The 23387-nt window shown below is 37.6% G+C and overlaps 1 protein-coding gene across 3 annotated transcripts in view; it reads right to left on the bottom strand.

Annotated features, from left to right (window-relative positions):
- Nucleotides 1-23387, bottom strand: part of nav1a (neuron navigator 1a) — a 259387-nt gene that overhangs the window by 196153 nt on the left and 39847 nt on the right. For 2 of the 3 annotated variants that reach the window (XM_056449848.1, XM_056449849.1), the window contains exon 3: nucleotides 19658-20422. The exons of the other annotated variant lie outside the window; for it this stretch is intronic. In XM_056449848.1, the coding sequence (XP_056305823.1) occupies nucleotides 19658-20422 (765 nt within the window). The remainder of the gene's footprint in view (nucleotides 1-19657; nucleotides 20423-23387) is intronic. 3 annotated transcript variants of the gene reach the window in all.

Genomic DNA, 23387 nt, shown 5'->3' with positions numbered 1-23387 from the left:
AGTAAATAACAATGACAGGAAGAAATGTTTCTAAAGCCACAAGGTCATCTCCATGTAGATTAAATGTCTTAACCAACTGAGAGATGATAATTTCTTTATATATGGGAATTTATGAGTACTCTGTACTCTGCCTGTGCCACACACAAAAAAAAAAGTCTTTGTTCATGTTCAGTCATGCAACCGGCTGCAATTATCTCTGATCTTTAGTCACATGACATACAGGGCAGACTGAAAAGCATTAAATAATTATTAAGCGTTACTCGGAAGCTTCGGCTTTAGCTGGTTCCCTTTTCTTGAAGCAAATGTGCGCTCTCAGATCCAGAACAGGGATGTATAACATACTACACCCTGAAACAAAAGACATCAGCCAGCATAGAAGAGGGGGACTCTCCTCCCCAATCCCTCTGCTGCATCTAATCGATTCCACTCGGTTGTTAAGCACAGCTCTCGTTTATGGTAATTAAAGACTCCCCACTACAGGGGTAAGGTTGACGGAAAGGTCCAAGACCATCAGACTTCCTTTTTTCCAAATCAGCTCAGCCCAAGAGGACCCAGCTGCAGCCGGGGTGAGGGAATGACGGAAATTAGGGATGCAAATTTCACCCCCACACACACCATCGTACGTTCCCAGGAGGAAAGCTAATGAATCAAGGCTAGCTGGTTAAATGCGGCTGGGGGCACCGCAGTACACCTGCCTCCCCCTCTTTACACCCTCGTCTACTTGTGACGGGTCGCTAGGAGAAAGAGTTGAAAGCAGTCGCTACCAGCAATTCACTCATTCCATTTTTCTGCCTATTCAGGGTTCTGCAAGTTGATTCAAGACCATCCATAGAAAAGCAGAGACACTGGGAGAATTCTAATGGTAAATGCTTTGAAAGAAAAAAGTGGCATCAGGCCGACAAACAGAGACACAACAGTAGCTTAGTTGGCATGTTACAATAATATACTGCAAAGACAAATACTGGGAGAATAGGAGCTTTTAAAGGAATAGAGGGGGGTCTACTGTATATTTTGCTGAAAAGAGAACACAATAAAAGAATGGTGATACAGTGTGTTGCTTTCTAATAGGAAACAATAAACCCAACATGAATAACTTGTCAAATGTTTGGAGTGGTCGCAAACTTGATTCCTGAAGGGCTGCAGCTCTGCACAGTTTTGCTCCAACCTTAGTCAAACAAAGCAAATCCAACTAATCAAGGTGTTTAAGACTACTAGAGACTATTAAGCAGGTGTGAACTGGAGGTAGTTGGAGATAAATTATGAGAAGCTGTGGCCCTCCAGGAATTGAGTTTGAGACCATTGTGCTAAATAATAAACTTGCAGACACTTGTGAACACCCAACATTTGTCAACTTGTTAACATTTGTTGTTGCATCGACCCTAACTGAAGAAAAAATGGATTCAGTGAGGTTTAAGTGAGTAAGCTTGATTGTTCTCCTTCAGTGACTGACAAGTGTTAATGTCCAGTCATTTATCAGAGCAGGTTTTGACTTGATATCTGAAGCGTTTAGACTCTGTGGGGAAACACTGCCGGTGCAACATTTGGTTTAAGTGATTACTTATATCTCTCTCCACCTTTGAGCTCTTTCACTAGCCATGGTTTGCAAAAAAATCTAAAAGTCATCAAGTATTTTCCCATCTCTTCTTATCATTAGGAAAACAGTGAACATACATTGCTTGGTTGTTCATTTGAAAATTACAAGCAAAACTGCACAATGTGGCATTGGATCAGTATTTTGTATTCCCAGTTGTGCTGAATTAACAATCGAACAGACACAAGGGTGGTAACCATTTGACATAATTGAAAATAATGGTGGAAACTATTATTCAAAATAAATATCAAACAATGTATTTCTTTTAATAAAGTAAATCTGTCAAGACCCTTTTTTCTAGCAATTTCATTAAGAGACATCGTTTACATTCTTTTAAATGCAAGTCTTGATATCCAGGGTTCTCTTTTAGTTTATTTGAAGACTGTCTATCATATGATGGAAGATTAATAATATAATTAATAACCACATAATTATAGTTAGAATAAAATTGTGATTTAGAAATGGCTTAAGAAACTTAGGGCGTACTCACACTATGCTATCCGAACCGTGCCCAGGCCTGTTTCCTGGATCGTTTGAGAAGTGTGAGTGCTCTGAATTGGGCTTAGGCACAGTTCAGTTGGTCAGCCCTAAAGTGTGAGTGCCCGAAATGAAGATGAGACATGACTTTTAAGGGAGTGTTTCATATGTGTTTATTAATCATTCTTACTGTTCCATGAACGCAAACTGTCGTAGATTATTAAAGTTGCAAACCCCTCACTGCACAACAGCTGCACCTTCAGCAAACCTCCTAATTCCTGCAGCACAAGGATTTTATGATTGTTTATGAGCAAAAGTAGCTGATCTGTTCGGTGAAATATTTGACTGCGTGTCACTGCATCTCAAACGACAAAAACTATATAACTAAAGAAATCTCCACTGCATCATCGATGACGTAAGCGCGCTCAGGCGAGAATGCAATGTGAGTGCGGGCCGTTGGAGGAGATGGGAGGGGGGACAAGCATCCTTCGGCCTGGTTAGAGGCAACTGTACATAGTGTGAGTACACCCTTAGATTTCATTGTTTGAAAGTTTTGGGGCAAGCAATTGTTCAGCAGAAAGCTACTGTAGATACACTAATCGGTGGTACAATTACACTCTCAATACTAAAACATAACAAGAGTCTCTGTTGAAAAGACAACTCTAGTTTTGAGGATGACCTCACAAAAAGGGTGAGTTAGATCAGATCACAGATCTTAATGAAAAGTAGTAAGTCATGCATGCTAACTCTAATGACCACATCTTCCGGACCTGCTCCAAATCCTTGGACTAGAGTCTCCCAAAGATATTATCAGGAAGACTTTTGGCAATGGAAAAAATCTGCAGAACTCTTGAGTCATTGTTGCAGCGAGTCAAACATCTAGCCATATGCACTCAAAAATAAAGGTACAACAGCTATCATTGGGTCTGTACCTACTACAAAAGCTCCATACTAATTCCTCAAAGGCACATATTAGTACCTAACTAGTTAGTTAGTAACTGCCATATAAGTAAGTGCCAACTATTTCGGCATAAGTTTACACAGTGGATGGCCTTCCAGCTGCAACCCAGGAATGGGAAACACCCATACACTTTCATATACACACACACACACTATTGCCAATTTAGTTCATCAAATTCACCTTTAGCGCATGTTTTTAGACTGTTGGGCAGTCCAAAGCACCTGGAGGAAACCCACACCAACACAGGAAGAAGATGCAAACTCCACACAGAAATACCAACTGGCTCAGCCAGGACTCGATCCAGTGACCTTCTTGCTGTGAGGCGACAGTGCTAACCATTTAGCCAGCATGCCACCCTCTATGGACCTTTTGGGTACAAATGTATCTTTTAAGGTACCAAGTGACAGCATACATTTATTTCTTAGAGTATAGGATCAATTTACCATTGAGGCACATACTCAACAGCACAGGCTTAAAAGACAGACAGTGTCTTCCTAATGAGTAACTGAAGCATAGTTTGTCAATAGAGAAGCTAATAGGGTGTAGACACATGCTTACTGGAACTATCTTCAACCTTTCTGAGAGTGCTGTGAGAGCAAGCAGTGAAATGGATAAACTAAATGGATGTCAGATAGTGCTGACAGCTATGAATTGAATTTTTGGCAGAAATGGCTTTGTTTTAAGGTCTTGTCTGGACAGAGTATGAAACAATGCACAACATGGAGCTTGTGTTGCATTGACTGCCTTTTTAAAATAAACAATTGTTAATATGGTAAAGATGTAATTGGTCAATTAGGATATCCCGGGTGACAGGGAACTAAATAAGGCCGAATGAATCCCAAAGGGATGCTAATGTTGTTTAATGGTCCAGAATAATGCCAGAGAAACATTTTACCACTACTGACAAATTGACTGATTTTATATTTAAATTACATGTAATACTCCTAAATGAGTTCGACTTAATAACCTATTTCAGGGGAAAGGAATAATTTACCACTTCTCCATCACAAGCATGTATCATTTCCAGTTTAGCCAAAAAGGTCTCTGTGTTTTTCAGCTCTGTTCCTCTATTTTAGTCAGGGTGCTTGGAGACAAAGCGGTGACCTCTACAACATGAAAACAGGAAGACACGTACATAAGTAAGCATGCTGCATCTGCTGAAAGAAGGGACTGTTAAATAACAATAGAGTGTCCTGCAGACTCTTTGGCTAAATAGTAGAACGAACACAGCGGGAAATGAGAAGACGCATTGGAATATCCGCACAAAGTCACAATAATACCCTTAGGGAATCCTTGGGGAATGAAAACTGTGATGCTCTAGTGTGATCATGCCGTTGTTGTTTCCAGAAAGTATTATACGACTTCCTTATCTTGCATCACTCATGTTGCAATCCCATGACACTTCTGAGACTGCCATGACAAATCTGATTTGAGGTTCAGAGATATTCAGCCAAGAAAGAAAAGCAATGAAAAAGATTTCGCACAACACAAAGGCTGGGAAAAATTTTGTCAGATTTGAACACAATAAGTTCAAAACTGCATCCACCCTACTGGGTATATTGGGTCCCTAAACAAGATAATGTCTTTTTTTATTGTCTCCTTGGAAAGGATGTCTTCCTATTCATGAATGCCTCTGTCAAGGGGAAGAGAAACACCCATTTTAAAATGTATTTTAAGTTGGATAGCTCTCAGAAGACTGTAGTTATTATTATTATTTCTTTTCTGGTCAATATAAGATTTAAATCCTTCTCGAATGACTGTCATGGGTTTAATGCAAGTCAAGTTCAAGAAAGCCTTATCAACTTTGTCACAGATTCAATTACACAAAAAATGTATTAAAAAAAATAATATTTTTAGAAGTTAAACAAAGTGGCAAGGAAAACTATGTTCTGAAATTTTACACAACCTTTACACACTATTTCTTTTGCAAAGGACTTCTTAATCTCTTATGTCCAAAGTATTGAAGTAGTATCATAGCATTTATAGACTTGACTTATTTACTTCCATTTTAAAATGGAAATCTATGTTGTGGTAGGCATCATTGTTCCACAAATGGTGTTGATTGTGTTTGCTTTCTATTGAACTCAACATATCTTTTAATGCATTTAGTTTCATTTAGTGCCATTTATCTATGATAATGAATTATTCTTTCGGTTCAGTGCAAGGAATAAAAGTGACCTCAATAGTTGTCCTATTTCCCCTAAGGAAAAACTTGCACACTACTCACAACTGACCAGAAGCAGTCAAGTTTGGTGAGGAATCCCGACATGCCCAGGGGCAGGGAACAATAAACTGGGAGCGATGCCCAGACAACTGGTGCAGCGAAACCTCCAAGCCTCTCCACCCAGCTGTTGTCATATCCAATCACTGCATCTTTGACCAGCAGAGACTTGGCCAATAAAGACAGAGTCGTAAAAAGAGGTCCATGTGGAGCATTATGTTTTCCTGCCAAAGATTGAGCGCAAGTGTTGCTCAAAGTTTTCTGAAGCTGAAGGAGGCCAGAGGTGGCGCAATGCTGTGTGACAAACAAAAACATCATTACTCTGAAATGACCTCAGGCCGGAGTGATCACACCATGGAGGGTCACGGAGATCAGCTGTGGAACTGGATACCATGTGTGGAGGAACACGAGATCAACCGCTTCTTTCCGCTTTGGGGTGAATGTTTGCTTTTAACAAGGGCTCTCCAGTCTACATCTCAAAGCAAAGATGAGATCTGGCAGGTCTAAAATACTGAGAGAAATGCAGTCATGATGTCAAAACAAAGAGGACTAATTTACTTTTGGATTTATTGTCTCTTTTTTAATCTTGGCATGAAATCAAAATGTACTCTTCAAATTTTTTACATGTATATTGCTGTGGTTGTTATAAACAATGTATCTGTGCACTTCATTATTTTGTAAAAGATACTAATCTTTAATCAAATACTGCAACTTTCCTCACCCCCTTGAAATGACTTTTCTTCCCTTCTGGTCACAGTTGTTGCATCCCAATTTGAATACTATCCAAATAGAATTCAAACATAGAAATAGCATGTCCCAAACCATAGTGCGTTGAAAATAGTATGACAAAAGTTCCCGGATGGTCTACCACAGGGGTGTCCAAACTCAGTCCTGGAGGGCCAGTGTCCTGGAGAGTTTAGCTCCAACCCTAATCAAACACACCTGAACCAGCTAATCAAGCTCTTACTAGATATCCTAGAAACTTCCTGGCAGATGTGTTGAAGCAAGTTGGAGCTAAACTCAGCAGAACACCGGCCCTCTAGGACCAAGTTTGGACACCCCTGGTCTACTATTTCCAGTAACAAATAGAAGTGTAGAACCGTCCATAACCACAAATATTGCCCACAATACATTGTGCGTTGGACGTGAATTTGATTAGAACTACAAAGTCGAGTTAAAACTTTGAATAAATTACAAAAATGGTGGACACGCAAGACCAACCGTCAAGTAGAGAGGCTTTGGTAAAGTTGCTAACAGCCAACTGGGAAATATTTAAATCGAGTATTTACGTATTATATTTTATCTGCAATAACTATGTGAACTTATATCAAGATATGTTTGGACATTAACTTCTGAATGCATAATTACCCAAAGACCTAAGGAGATTATGATATGAAAGAAAGGTGGATGATATGTCGAGATGATTGACAGGAGGTGTAACTAAGCAACATAAGAAATCTGCATCTGTTAAGGAAGAAGTAGTATGTCGCAAAGCTTGCATACTCTTCTGTTTCACACTCAAAAGTATATACTTTTCCTTCTCAAAAAAGTACATACTTTTAGGACGAAGAATAAGTATGCAAATTGGGACACAGCAATTGAGGGGTGGGGTTATCAGTCATTTGGGGTGGGGCTATTAGTCATTTACGTTTAACATACATACATTTAAGTATGCAAAGTTAGCTCCTCATTCTCATCTTCATTGTGCATCTGAAAACATTCTGCACCCGAGGGTGCTGACAGTGATTCCGGTGGATAATCCTTCACAACTGAAGACACAATCTAGACAAAGCTTCTAGCACTGAAATAATGTGTTAATACAAGACCACTTTTCAACAGGGATGTCAGACAAATCTTTGCAATATAAAATATCGTTCAATCAACAGTTACGGCATATATAGTTGATATTAGTATGCATTTTGGTCAGTTTGTTCAAAAAGGGATGATGCTAAATATTGTGTAGGTCTAATTTGTGTCATTAACATTTTTAGAGAATGTCCACTTTCAACCACAGTCAAAAACTGACCAGTCTGATTAACTTGTGATCAAATGTGTCCAAACAGCCACTAAATGATTGAAAAAGGATAAGCTGTCAAAAAAAGGGATTTTAAACCTATTTATTAGTACACATTTAAAGGTATGAATGCATGGCCACTTGAGATCAGATACCTAGAAATGGATGCCAGGTGGAGACGGGGCATTTGGAGCAAAGAAGGTCTGCATCCTGTGCCTGTCTGAGCCTTGACTTTGACACCTGCATGCCATTTTACTCATTGTTAATAGTGAATCAAGAGCCATTGGGGTGTTTGTCTTTATAATGGCTTGTTTAAAGTTACTTTGACAGCTGTGTATTTATTGCTGGTTACAAACAACACATCTGTGACAAAGACCAACAAACTCATTCTCTCAGTATGTAAGTGTTTACTGTGGTCTGCCAGAGTTTTTATAGGATGTGAGCACTCATAATGAGGATTTGCATATGACTTGCTCTGCTGAGTTTCTTTACTGTTTAGTTATCTAAACTGAAAGGTTTTGTTTGATTAGCAGAGATCAGGAGAAATGAAATCTCAATGAAAATGGTAATATGAAGCTATACTGGCGTCAAAAATGACTGACATAGTGAAAAAGTAAAGCATATAGTGTTTATGTTTTAAAACCGTGTGCCATTTTAAAAGAATTACCCCCCCCCCACCCCCCAAAAAAAAGTACATTACTTGCCATTTACTCTTTCTATAATTAATTTTTCGGTTGAACACAAAAGAAAGGTATTGATTAATGTTTTAAACATTTGAATACTTAAGTTGTTAATTTATTAAAACCAGTAGTCATTGATCATTTTCAGTCATGTGACCAAACAATAAGCAGCTAAATGGGCTATAACGGGAGCTTTTGATGAAAATCGTGTTGACATCAGAACCCTACATCAGGCCGATGTCAATGTCCAACCTAAAATCAACCAAATATCAACGTCTAATCATGTTACACCTTGACGTTGTGTGGACATCACCACTATGACATCTATCAGATGTTGGATTTTGGTCACTTTCCAACACAACCTAAAATTAACAAAATATCAACGGAATTTGACGTTGTTATTGGATGTCAAAATAACGTTGTCCTTCGACGCTGGCTAGACATTGAATTTTGATCACCCGAAGTCATGACCTAAATCTAACCTAATATTAACGTCTTATGATGTTGTGTGCCTGCTGGGAGGATATAGCATTTTTTGCCTGCCATGGTGGGATTTGCCATTGACAAATATAGCAGGGATACAATTTCATTAAATTGAGTTGAGTGAGTCTCGGGTAAAAAACTGATTTAAATGATTTGCTCAGAGTGAGTCTTTAGGCAACAACTCGTTTATTCAAATGATCTGTTCAGAGTGAGTCTCCGCTAAACTACGCTATGATTCGAATGTAGCAATTGGCCATAATGGCAGCTTTTAAGCTACAAACATTTGGATCACATTTCAGCAGAATAAAAAAGAGAGATGAACACAAAGTGGAATCCACCACTGTATTTCAGTCATTAAAAAGCATCAGGTCCCTGCCAGAGCTCCAATCTGGCTATGTTTACATCTGTCTTGTGGATAACCACTCAGTGATGCAGTCATTGGTGACTGTGGCGTAAAGCGTGAATGTCAGCATTTATATTTGCTGTTGTTTCTTTTGCTAAAATTAATAATTCCATGAACAGAGCATTTATTCATATATATATATATTTTTTTTTGCATGAACAGAACATTTATTTTTTTATATCAGATTATATGTTGACTTGCATTTTAATTTAAACTTTAACTGCAGTTAACTGCAAATTAGAATAATTTATAACAATACTGACAGGGCATTTGCTATTGGCATCCATAGTAGGGATATAATTCTATTAAATTCAATGGCAACTGGTTTCTAAAATGGGTGGCTCAGTGGCTAGTACTGTTACCTCAGAGCAAGAAGGTCAGTTGACATTGGGTCAGTTGACATTTCTCTGTGGAGTTTGCATGTTTTCCCAATGTTTGCATGGGTTTCCTCTCGGTGCTCTAGTTTCCCCCACTGTCCAAAGACATCGATTATATAGATGAATTGAATAAACTAAATTGGCCTTAGTGTATGTGTGTGAATGAGTGTGTATGGATGTTTCCCAGTACTGGGTTGCACCTGGAAGAGCATCCACTGTGTAATACATTTGTTGGTTAAGTTGGCGGTTTATTTTGCTGTGGTGACCTCTGATTAATAAAAGCACTAACCCGAAGAAAAAATGAATCGTGTCCAAAATAATTCTGAATATTGTGTTCAACAGAAGAAAAAACCCAAACAGGTTTGAAACAAGTGAATGAATGATCATAGAGTTGTCATTTTATGGATGAACTATCCCTTTAAATGATTTAGAAACAGTAAAATTAGGCACATACTTATTAAATTCAAGATTCATTGCCTCTGATTGTTGTTTGTGATCCAAGAAAAATTAGCTTTATTAACTAATAGTGACTGCTCTGTAAAAAAATGATTTCTTTATTCATACTGGCCACCCCAAGATATGTCTCCATATTAAACCAAGAAAAGCTTACACAATCATTTCCCCACGAGCGTTTTAAGCAGCCAACATCTAGGATATATGACAGGAAAACAGAATGGTGTTTATGTGGTGTTTTCTAACGACTGAAAAAAAAAGAAGTTGTAACAGCAGAGGCCTTTTCAACCACGAAACAATTAAGGCCTTCAAAAAACACCCTTGTGTCACTGCTGCGCATAAACCACCACTTGACTTGAAAAATAACTGGACATTTGAGTGAGACCCACAAAACTGCTATGCTTAACAATACATAAAACAGGCTAAATATGTGCATCCATCCAAAAGCTGACTATTTGTCATGGAAATGTACTGGAATGCTTTGCTCTATTGAGAGTTATTTTATAACGTACATAAATATAGGGTTGATTGCAGCTTAAGTTTGTGGATGGCTAAATCTAATTCTATGCTGAAAAGCCAAAACTATGCTAATGCTAAAATGCTGTAATTTGTAATGTTCCAATAAAGAAACCAGCAAAGCAGTTAGTGTTTTTGCTTCACTACTGTACATAAGTTTACTTTATCAGAGCATATTCAATTTAGGACTCGTTTACTGCACTACATTTCAAAACAAAATAATGTACTTTTTACTCCATTACATTTCCTAAATGAAGCTGACTAAAAGGTCATTTTGAATTGGATATATTGGAATGAAGAGATGACATTGTGTTTGAGTCGTGAACAAGCGTTGTGTTCGTTAAATTGGTTTATAAATATTAATTTCTGAATTATACTCACAAGTCAACAATTCACTAATTCAAATGATTCCTTCAGAGTGAGTCTTTGGTAAACAACTCACTGATTAAAATGATCTGGTCAGAGTGAGTCTATAGTCAACAGCTCACTGATTTAAATAATGAATTCAAAGTGAATCTCCAGTAAACAACTGACTTATTTAAAAGATCTGTTCAGAGTGAGTCCCTGGTCAACAATTCCCAGATAGCATACAAATGTGGGACACTTTAGGCAGTTATGCAGCACTGGTGGTATTCCTTTGGCCCAGACAAAATGAATGTGTGCCTGAAGTGGCCCACCTATGCAATGGCAAAGGGGGGCCAAAAATTCAAATTCATATATGGGCCATTTAAGGCAAAGATTTGGCACTGATGGCAAAATGTAATCTGAATGTGAGCCTAATGTGACCCATGTGGAAAATTTGATGGTAAAAATGTGGACACAGATGGTAAAAATGTGGCATAGTTATTTAAGGGTAATCTGGGTCTAAACCTAAAGTGGCTCACACGTGTAAGTGCAATGTGGCCCAGTTATCTTAAGACATATGTGAGGCACTTTTGGCAAATATTAGGCACAGTAAGCTCTGGCTATTGCGGCTGTGAGTCTAATGTGGCCCAGAGAAAATATGACAAATGTGGCCCAGTTATTTTAAAACATATGTGGGCCACTTTTGGCAAATATTCGGCACAGTAAACTCTGGCTAGTGCAAACGTTAGCCTATAGTGGCCCAAAGAAAATATGGAAAATGTGGCCCAGTTATCCTAAAACAAATGTGGACCACTTTTGGCAAATATTTGGCACAGTTAGCTCCGGCTAATGTGGCTGTGAGCCTAAAGCCGCCCAGAGAAGATATGGCAAATCTGGCCCAGTTATCTTAAAAAAAATGTGGGCCACATAGACTAAAGTCATCATGGTGAAAAGTGTTTGCTTTAGTTGGGCTCAGAGCCCTGAACCTCTTAATATAAATTTTCTTTTGGGCTGCTGTAACTTTTAAGAACTTTGCTTGAAAAGTTTATTCATTACAGCAAACAAGCCAAGTAAAACAAAACAACAATAAAATGAAGTGAGGCACAACCTGAAATGAATTAATATAATTCACTGATGATAACCAATGTTTAATCCATTATTAGAAGTAACGTAATAACATGCTTGCACATGCCACAGAATTATGAAGGTTTATAAGCTCAAAAAAATCTATGGTTCAACATCTGCTCACAGAGAAATCAATAATCAGCAAACGAACCTCAACAACGGTGACAATTAACAAAATGAACAAAACTCACAAACATCATAAACAGGATACTAAAAGTGGCAAAATCAGCATCGTCAAGATAAACAGCAGAATCAAAAGCAAATAATGAAAACTGTAATATCAAAAGGCTATATAATTTTTTTGTACTTTGCCACACCCAGCAAATGTAAGGTGTAGGCCAGATCTGGGCCAGAATAAAAGCACAGTGTGGCCCAGAATAGGGTCAGGTCTAGTTCATTTGGTTGAATTCTGGCTGATATGTGATATTGCTATGGCTTAATTGTGGCCCTGATCTGGCAAACATGAGTGGACCGCCCAAGTGCCATCATTCCATGAGGTATATGGGCCAGATGTAAGTGTCTGGTCTGGGCCTGATTTGAGCCACATGAAACAACCTACTTTTTAAATAATCGGTTCAGAGTGAGTCTCTGGTCAACAACTCACTGATTCAAATGACTCGTTCAGAGTGAGTCTCCGGTAAACTACACACTGATTCAAATAATCTTATGAGAGTGAGTCTCCGGTAAACAACTTATTGATTCAAATGATCTGTTCAGAGTGAGTCTCCGGTAAACAAACCATTAATTTAAATTATCTGTTCAGAGTGAGTATCCAGTAAACAATGCACTAATTCAAATTATCTGTTTAGAGTGAAACTCTGGTTAACAACTCACTGATTGAAATGATTCGTTTAGAGGGAGTCTCCGGTAAACTTCACACTGATTCTAATGATCTGTTTAGAGTGAGTCTTTGTAAACCCCTTACTGATTCAAATTATCCATTTAGAGTGATTAATTGGTAAATTCACTGATTCAAATGATCTGTTCAGAGTGAGTCTCAGGTAAACAATTCACAGATTCAAATTAACCGTTTTAAATGAGTCTCTGGTCAAAACCTCACTGATGAAAAAGACTCGTTCAAAATGAGTCTCCAGTTAACTACACACTGACTCAAATGATCTGATGAGAGTGAGTCTCTGGTCAACAACTCACTCATTCAAATTATCTGTTTAAAGCAAGTCTCTGGTAAACAACTCACTGATTCAAATGATCTGTTCAGAGTGAGTATCCATTAAAAAATACACTGATTCCAATTGTCTGTTCCAAGTGAGTCTCTGGTCAACAACTCACTGATTCAAATGATTTGTTCATGATGAGTCCCCTGTAAACTACACACAAGTTCAAATTTTCTGTGATGAGGTAAACAACTCACTGATTCAAACAATCAATCCAAAATAAGTCTCTGGTAAATTGCACACTGATTCAAATGATCTGTTTAAAATGAGTCTCTGGTCAACCACTTACTGATTCAAATGATTAATTCAGAGCAAGTCTGCGGTAAACTACACACTGACCCAAATGATCGATTCAGAGTGAGTCTCAGGTATACAACTGATTCATATGATCTGTTTAGAGTGAGTCAGTAGTCGACAACTTATTGATTCAAATGATCATTTCAAAGTGAGTCTCCAGTAAACCACATACTGATTCAAACCACCAGTTCAGAGTGAGCCTCAGGTAATCAACTGATTCAAATGATCTGTTCAGAGTGAGTCTCTGGTCAACAACTCAATTATTCAAATAAATAATTGAGAGCGAGCCTCCAGAAAACAACCCACTGATTCACATTGTTCATTCAGAGCGAGTCTCCAGTAAAGTATTCAATGATTTTACAAACTGATCTAGAGTTACACTGCATGTAATAGTTTCATATAATTCCACATGAAATATAATGAATTTTCTGTGTGGTTATCAGAGTATGACACGTTTTGGTATTTGAACTTTCTTGCAAAACATATATTCAAGTAAAGAAAGCACTTTTATTTATATTACTTAATTAAATTAAAAAAAATCTATACTTTTACACTTGAGTTGAAGACGAGGACTTTGTACTTCTGATTTGAATACGTTGTTGACCACTGATAGAAACTAACATCATTTCTCTATCGCATGCTTGCATAAATTGTCTTGGCTCCTCCGTTTTGCAGACGTACATAAATTTGATTAGGACTTTGATTGCATTAGTCTTACACAGCATGCTTAGGCATGGGGATGTCGGTCATGACTGTAATTACATTACGAATCTGCTGGCCGTCAAAACACTACACAAGTCATCATCTCAATGCTCACAAAATGGAGGCGGTTGGGTTGAGGATGTTTCCACGTTCACACAAGTTAACTCGACCTCCAGTTCCTCTTTCAGTTCCCGGTTTCATTGTGTTTTGCCATTATAATGTCGTTTTAGTGGATAAACTTAACAGTAAATAAATAAACTTCCAAATGTAATGAATAAACATGTTCTATCAGCAATAAAATAAATGGATAAAATACAAGCACAAACTATTGTTGTATTCCATAACATTTTGAATTATGCAATCTTTGATAATTCTTTTAACTACAATAATTATATTAAAAGTAATATTTCTAGACATTTAATTGAACTGCAGTTGCATATAAAGGTGTATTATAGAATTTTTTGCAGTTGAGATGAATGCAAAATATTATCTTGAATTAAACCCTATACATAGCATTAGGATCAAAAATACAAAATTTATTTATTATTTATTTATTAATTAATTAATTAATTTATTTATTTATTTATTTATTTATGTATTTAAATTATTTATTTATTTGTTTTTATTAATTAATCAATTTATTTATTTGTATTTATTGGTTTGTTTATTCATTTGTTTGTTTATTTATAGTTAACTAATTTTAAGTTAGTTTGATTCTTTTTTGTTTATTATTATTATTAATAATATTACTAATTTGCACATTAATATGCCCATTAGTCTTTATTCACCCTGTTTATTTGGAAAATAAAATTTTGAATTGTTACTGCTGACAACCATACATTTTTACTATTTATTTACAGAAATAAAAAATAACATTCAGTGTAAAAACACAGTAGTTTATATAACAAAACATAATTGTCAAGCATGTTTAAAACAATAATTGTTTAATGACAAATCAAAATACTTTAAATAAGGATCACAGTGTAGTTTTTTTTTTTCCAAGTTCTGCTGGTTGCAATATACTGAATTTTCATTGGCAATTGTAATAGTTTGTTTTGGTTCAATTTGGAATTTTCTTAACCAGCGCAGAGCCCGGGGGATCAGAATGAGTGCTCCGACTTGGCCCCCCCTGGTCCATTTAATTATTTTTTTTATTAATTCTTTACCACTATACTACTTTTAGAAACATCATTGTATTTCTTTATTTCTGTAGCACCTACTCCTATAATGATATATTAAATGTTGTATTATAATTTGCCTTTTTAAAAAAGCATCTTAAAAGTAATTATGCTTCCTACCTTTTGGAAACTTTATTTTGTTAGTGTGACTTAAATGCTGCCCATGTACGCAGGTCACTATATACTGCAAAATAATGGGAACCATTACCCATCCAAAATGCTAAAGGCCATCAATATGGGCTGTAAATATGTCCTATATGTGTGTTTGTGTGGTTCCCCATGAGATCTGCTCTTACACAACCAGCCCTGGCAGAAATAATTCACATTTCACTGCTAAGACGAGGCATATCAGTTTGACTTTAACCCTTTCGACAATTTCCTGACTTGTCAAGCTCAGGCAAACACAACACAGCCAGCAAAACTGCTGCATATTAGTGACGTTCTCCTTTTAAAATGGACTGCTTGAATGAACAAACCCATTTCCTGCACATTATCATTTCTCCAACTGCCCAGTGCACCACATGCAATTTAAAGTGGACACATATCCACTGTGCATTACAACCTAACAATATCCCATTCAGGAAATGAGGAAATCCTGTGGCATGACTTACACACTGCTTCCAGGTCACTGTGGCTCATCCTAAAGGAAATGGATTTGACTGACTCCAGTCTTAACACAAATTGGAGATTTTTGTTGTTTTATTATATAATTAGGATTGGTCTCCAATGTTATTTTTCTTGTAGATCACACTATGCATGCATAGAAACCTCACCCTGAATGTGGCTGTCAGCAATAATCACATCCAGTTTATCTACTGCACCACTAACCCGGATCAAGCAAGCCCAGCAGAGATGTGAAGTGATGAGGAAGATAGCAGTAAAGTGATGAGGCTTTCAGCTCAGAGCTCACCCTACAATAGCAGAGACCAGTTGCCTTATAAATTTATATGCACTGGTCGTTTAAGCCATTGTTAGTGTATATAATGTGGATTTAGTTGTTTCTGTGTTATTTTGTGACACTTTAAATCTGTTTGTGGTTTTATTTTGACGTCAGAACTCAATGTCAGGCCAACCTCAATGTCCAAGATCCAACCTAAAATCAACCAAATATCATCATCTAATGATGTTACAGCTTGACGTTGTGTGGACGTTACCACTATGACGTCTATCAGACGTTAGAGTTTGTTTGCCATATCTGACGAATAAATGTCAGTATTTGACGTCAATATGACGTTGGTTTAAGATGTTGGCTCAATGTTGGATTTTGGTCACTTCCCAACACAATCTAAAATCAGCCAAATATCAGTGTTATTTGATGTTGTTACTGGCACTCAAAATAACGTTGTCCTTAGACGCTGACTAGACATTGAATTATGGTCACCTGACATCACAACCTAAATCCAACCTAATATTAATGTCTTATGATGTTGTCTGCCTGCTGGGCAATAACTAAATGCACTACAGAATGTTACGTTTACACACATCCACAAATTACATGTACACGTATCAACCTTTCCCAGCATAATACTCACTACTCACTACTTTTGAAAGGTCTACTTTTTTACTCATACTTTAAGTAATATTTACAACAGATACTTTTAATTGACCAATTTAATTAAACTACAAAATTTCAAAACTGACAAATTGTACTTTTAGTGTTAAAGGAGGGCTTGGTTTTATTAAACAGAACTTGGTTGGAATTATTTTATTTATTTATATAATTATAATAATTATAATAATAATAACAACAATAATTTAAGTCAACTTAAGAGTTCCAAGTTACAAAACCTAAACATTCAAGAGTGTTGTGATGAAGATGAGGTTGTTTCTTTATACAAAATAGATTTGAGAATTTAAACTACCTTTTGCATGTTTATTTTAGTAGCTTAGTGAAGGCGGGTTATTTTTTTACCCTTCGGACAAACAAAATATAATTCTAGGACCACACAAGGGTTAAGTGAAGTAGCTAATTGCTTTTTACTTAAACATTTAATCCTCAAATCCAAAAGCTATGTGGTTTGTTTCATTTAAATGGCATTCTAATGTGCATGGTAGGGTATTTGATCTGATAAAGCTCTTATCAACTCAAAGTAAGACGCATCTGTTAAGTTTCTTAAATATTTAGAAGACATGCTGGGGTTTTCATTAGTATTTATTCTGCTGGTGGGTTCTCAGTTGCCACTGTCTGACCCCAAAGGTGTTTAAGCTCTTAAGCAGAATGCTTATACTCTATATTACCAACTGGAGACCTAATTCATGACATGATAAAGTGTCGCATGGCTAGATTTGCCCACTGATACAATGCTTTAAAATTGCATCAGATAAACGAAATGATTGTTTATTTGTTACACTGTTTATTTACTACACAAAGTAATAAGCTGACTTTAAAAGTGAGTATACAGTTGAAGTCAGAATTATTAGCCCCCCCGAATTATTAGCCCCCCTGTTTATTTTTTTCCCCAATTTCTGTTTAACGATGAGAAGATTTCTTCAACACATTTCTAAACATAATAGTTTTAATAACTCATTTCTAATAACTGATTTATTTTATCTTTGCCATGATGACACTACATAATATTTGACTAGATGTTTTTCAAGACACTTCTATACAGCTTAAAGTGACATTTAAAGGCTTAACTAGGTTTAGTTGGTTAACTAGGCAGGTTAGGGTAATTAGGCAAGTTATTGTATAGCGATGGTTTGCTCTGTAGGCTATCGGAAAAATATGTAGCTTAAAGGGGCTAATAATATTGACCTTAAAATGTTTTTTAAAAAATTAAAAACTCCATTATTCTGGCAAAAAAAAAAAAAACGATTAGATATTCTCCAGAAGAAAAAATATTATCAGACATACTGTGAAAATTTGCATTGCTCCGTTAAACATAATTTGGGAAATATTTAAAAAAGAAAAAAAAATTCAAAAGGGGGGCTTAATTTTTAAATGAAGTAACTGATCACTTTTTAAAGTTTAGGATGCGGTTCATTCAGCAAACATGACCTCATATCACCTATCTCATCATTTCCTGATCCTCTTCTTTTCTTTATAATCTCTCTTCACATTTCTTATTTACATAGTTAAAACGGTAATAATTTTAAAACAAGAAACAGAGATGAATTATCTTTCATTAGGTGATCCTTCAATGCTATGCATTCACATTGTCACAACAACTCTAAATGAAGGAATGACGACTTGTTTAATTGAGTTTGTTCTGCGGGGTCAAAGCAGAGGCAGGGGATAAGCAATGCAGTCAGTCACACATGCATATCACAGTGTTTCAAACCCCAGAGAGAAGCTTTGAACCTTTGCCTGCATGGCTAAACCTGGTGGGCAGCACAAGCTCAAAGAATCAACAGTAATGCATGGTGGCCAAGAGGTTGAAAAGAATATAAAATCTAGATCAACCATACGCTATAAGGTAATTTTCTCTTTTTAATTCTTCCCACCCCCATCTCTCAGCAGGTGCTGTGCGGCAAGGTCAAAATAAGCTCCAGGGAAGAAGGGGATCTGAGGATATCTAATAAACGTATTTTTCTCATATCTCAACTCAATGAATTCACTTCACACCACTTCCCTCTGGCCACCCGACATTTAAAAAAAGCACTACACTGAGGCGCTAGCTGAGAATTTCAACAACCGAATTGTTATGAGATCGCTAACAGCTAATCATTCACAAATCATCTCTTGTGACTTAAAAGTATCACATGATTCCCCAACAAGAGAAGGTTACTGGAAAAAATAGCTGAGCAATCCGCTAGTGTGAAGGTAAATAGCTAATAAGTCACCAGACTGTTAATGTATTCATAAATAAAAACAAAACACACAATGTTCATGTCATTGCTGTCTCATTCTAAGTCACTGACCTTCTCAAAGAGTGTGACACCCCTATTATTCTCTTTTGAAGTCCCCCGGTATCAGAAAGAGGGAGAGGGAATGGGAGAGAGGAAGAGAGAGGGGGACCATCTGTCTACTGCCCCAGAGATCAATGGCACCAGCGGCAAGGCTAAATATGTTGCCCACCATGACTTGAAAACAATTCAACCCAGCAAGGTTTATTTTTAAGTTCCGGCTATGGCATCGAGCATCATTTATTGTAGTGTTTCTAGAATAAGCTTGTTCATGTTGTTTACAAAAAATTCATGCTGACTTTTCACTGATGTAATATTACTGAAATATCCGCAAATAACATAAGTATATCAGTTTTGTTACCATAAAACAGCAACTAAGGACAGAATGGTGCAGATTAGGGCAGTGTGTCAACTGGTATAACAGAAAAGCAAATATTCTCCTGAATCTCCCCCCTGATTGAAGCATAGATTGGTCTCACCCAATACGTGAACAGCAGCAAGACATGAGCTTGCAATGTAAACAAAAAAATAATACAGCAAATTTCCAACACAACCAGACACATTTACAATAAAACAAGAACCATACTCATTAGCATGCAGGTGCAGCGTTGAGCCAAGAATAGATGCGTGAAAAGAGAAGGTGTGCGTAGTTATGTGAGAAGCACAGGATGAATGAGAAATACAAAGCAAGGTGGTTGCTAAGCAAGAGCAGGGCTGGGTTGAGCTATGAAGGTGATGCCGGATGCATCAGCCAGGCAGAATTGCTCATTCCTTGGCATTGCAAGCAGATTAGATGATCTTGTTATTACTTACCCAACATTTGACTGAAGAGGAGCTGCTCCAGGTCCCCAAGCACTGTTACAACCAGTTCAGGGTCCACTTTTAGAAAGGCCTTGTCACCTTCCTCTGGTTCCAGTCCATCTTTCCCACCACCATCCCCACCTGGAGTGGCTGATCCCGATGTACCACTTAAAGATTTCTTACCATTAGCTTTAGCCTTGCTGGACAAGATCTCATCATCAGACTTGCTGTCATCAGCCGGCTCTTGAGCCTTGCTGATGGGTTTGACCTCAGCGTAAGGACTTTTAGGTATCCGACTTGGTTTGCCTAGTCTGGAAGGTGGATTAAAGGGTTTTGGCTTTCCCTGAAACAGCGAATGCTCCGATTTTGAAAGGTTCTTGGAAAGAGGGATACCCCTGCCAATGCCACTTCCGGGATCTCTGAGCTTGCCTGATTTGTTCTGACCTGTCCCATGCTTTTCCATGTCGTCTGACCACTTGGGTTGGTACAGGTGCATCTTCTTCTCGGCATCTGTAAGTACGCATAGATTGGTCAAGGACTTTTGTTTTCGCAAGTTGCTAGGCACTGGAAGACGACCCTCAGAGTTCCCTGCTCGGTACACCTTCAGCTCAGCCCGAGGAGTAGCCTGTGGGAGCCCTGACTTGCCCCTTTTCGCAGCCATGCCCCCAACTCCTTTTGCTCCTGCTTGGCCCTGAAGGGTCTTGGCTTTGGGGGTTTTGTCAGCCTCAGTCTCCAGATCTACTCCTTGTCCTCTTGGGCTACCCCCAAGCATTCCTCCTGCGTGAAACCATGTAAAAGCATCAGTGAGTCAAATGGTTTTACAATCGAGCAAAGAAAGAAACAAGGGTCTGCAAGCTTTGTCACTTGCTGCCAAATCCTTATTACAGGGAGAGCTATCTCTCCATTAGCACATGCAAAAAGACCATTCGGTAGATCCTGTTCTGAAGAGGTAATCCGTGTGCCTGGTGTCTTTAGCATGTAAATCCAGCATCTGGCTCCTCTCAGTTAGACTGCCTCAGTTGCAGCTGCTCTAGTGCTACCCAGTCACTCATTTTCTCTCTCTTTCTCTCTCTCTCTTCTCCCTTCAGCAGAGTGTCTCGCTGCTTTGCTGTGCAGCAGCAGAATGACAGTGAAGACAGACGCAGAAACGGTCCCTCCCCCTGCTCCCCCGCACTCATTCAAGCACACACACCCTCCTCCTCCCCTTCTCTCTTATGTCTCTCTCTCTCTTTTTCTCTTCCTCTCTCCAACACACCCACTCTAAAGATGCTATACTGCTCCCCTGCACAAGTGTTACAGTATGAGAGACCTATGATGAATTACAGTGTGTTTTTTAACAGTTTCCTGCCAGTATGCTTCCTCTGTTTGTCCTCTTTGGTTCACTACAGTGCTCTGTTATCATAAAACCAATAAGGACATAATTGCCAGTAACATTACGTTGCCAGAGTCAGCTTCAGTAAAAAAGAAATTGATTTAGATGACTCCAGGTCAAGCTTTAAGGAAAATTATGTTTGTTGTTCACCCAAAAATGAAATGTCTGTCATTATTTACTCAAACTTCACTTGTTTGAAATCTTTTTTTTTTTTTTTTTTTGTTAAACACAAAATAATATATTTTGTAAAGAAAGCTTGAAACCTGTAACCTTCAACTCCGATTGTATTTTATTGGCCTACTATGGAAGTCAATGGCTATCTGTTTCCAGCTTTCTTTAAAATATATTATTTTTTCAGTTTATAAGAAAAAACAACAACTCACAAAGGTTTGAAACATCACAAAGGTCAAATGAGCTAATTTTCATTTTTGAATGAACTATCCCTTTAAAAAAAAGGGATAGTTCATTTTCTTTGGGAAAGACTTCCAAAGATCATTAAATCATGTTCTCTCCTCGAGTCGCACTGCCCCCAAACACATATGAACATTGTGATTGGCTGTGATGTGAGATGCTGTAGCTGCGTTCAGATACAAGCAGTGCCAAAACTGCGAAGGGAAATTTCCCGTGCTAGAATAGGTGTGTGAGGTGTGACACACAAGTAAGGATGGCAGCATAAGAAGCGTTTTTCAATGAAAAGTCTAAGTCACACAAACTTATTTTGCTACTGAATGAGTCCATCATGATAATGCCTTTAAAGAGCCCCTATTATGGGTTTTTGAAAATGAGCTTCCATGTAGTGTGTAACACAGCTCTTAAGTGAAGTGAAATATCCAGCTAAGGCTTAAATCTGAAAGTGCACTGTGTTTAAAACTATTGACTCATCTAAAAAAGAGTCGACTCATAATGGTTCGAATGAATCGCCGCTGTAACAAATCTTTAGCCGTGTCAGTGTGACGTCGATTTAAAACTCAAGCCTCACCCATTTGTTGCACACACAGACCTGAGAAAATTGAACCCCCCAGGCCCTGCCCACAAAGTCAAGATAACACTGTAGCACATCCTGGTTGAATTATGTCGCGAAGACGCTATGCTCTGAAGTGTGAGGGAAAGTTAGTGTTATTTTTTCCTACCGAAAGATGAGGCTGTAAAGAGTCTTGTGCTGTGTTCCCTGTAATTTTTCTAACAAGTGCTTCAGCAATCTCCACGCTTACAACAGGGGATTCATCAGCAGTTTGTTAAAGGAAGGATCAGAAAAGACTATATGGATCTTTGTCAGAGCTTGACAGGAACTTTACGGTACACAGTTCATGGATCAGTTTCTCCCTCCATTTCACAAGTGTAAGTAAGTGCGATTAAAATGGTTCCCTCCCTGTTTTCTCTAGCTTGCAAATAATGTATTTATTTGTGTTTTGTTATTTGTACTGTATCTGGTTAACTCTTTATATTCTCATATTGCATCTAAAACCACATTGAAAACGAGAGGTGTGCCGCTTTGTTTACAGATTTAAATGGACTTGTGAGCTTGCGATTCACTGCCATTTGTTGCTGCTTTGGCCCCTGTCAGCTGTTCCTACACATGTGTGGAAGTCAAGTATCAAAATAGTTCAGCCACTGTGTGGATTAATACTCAATGTGTGTCATGATTAAGAATAGAGCAATATGCTGATGTTAAACTTCATTGCTTTAATGAACTTCTGCATTTCCCTCTGTCTCGAGCTGAACGCAGTTGGCCAATCACAACAGACTGGGTCATCGGACCAATCAGCGCAGATTAGCATTGCACTAATGAGGGAACAAATGAATCGCTGAACAAATCATATAGGAGTCAATAGGATAATTAGGTAAAAAATAAATGCATTTTATAAGACAATGAAAGTGTTTTTTGACATTGCATGCATATCAGACTGTTGTTGGAGACCCACAAAACCAAAATATGACCCTTTTAATGCATAATAGGGGCTCTGTAATGCTTTTTCCCCTTTAACACAGTATAATGTTATAGCAGGCTGATATAGTCTGCAATAATATGCCCTGAAAACTAACTGCAGAATAAACAGCGATATGTAAAAGTATGTGACACTATCAGTCTTCCTAATCTCTCAGAGTAGCATGTCAGAAAATACAGCCTGTGCTCCATCTTTTATTAATACCTATATATAGTTGAAGTCAGAATTATTAGCCCCCCCTTTGGATTATAATTTTTTTTATTAGTTCCCAAATAACAGAGCATGGACATTTTCACAGTCTGATAATATTTTGTCTTCTGGAGAAAGTCTTATTGTTTTATTTAGAATAAAAGCACATTTAAAAAAAAAAAAAAAAAAAAAAAAAAACATTTTAAGTTTAATATTATTAGCCCCTTTAAGCTAT

The sequence above is a fragment of the Danio aesculapii genome, chromosome 23, assembly GCF_903798145.1.
Source record: "Danio aesculapii chromosome 23, fDanAes4.1, whole genome shotgun sequence".
Taxonomy (NCBI): Eukaryota; Metazoa; Chordata; class Actinopteri; order Cypriniformes; family Danionidae; genus Danio; species Danio aesculapii.
This window is presented reverse-complemented; position numbering and strand designations above follow the sequence as displayed.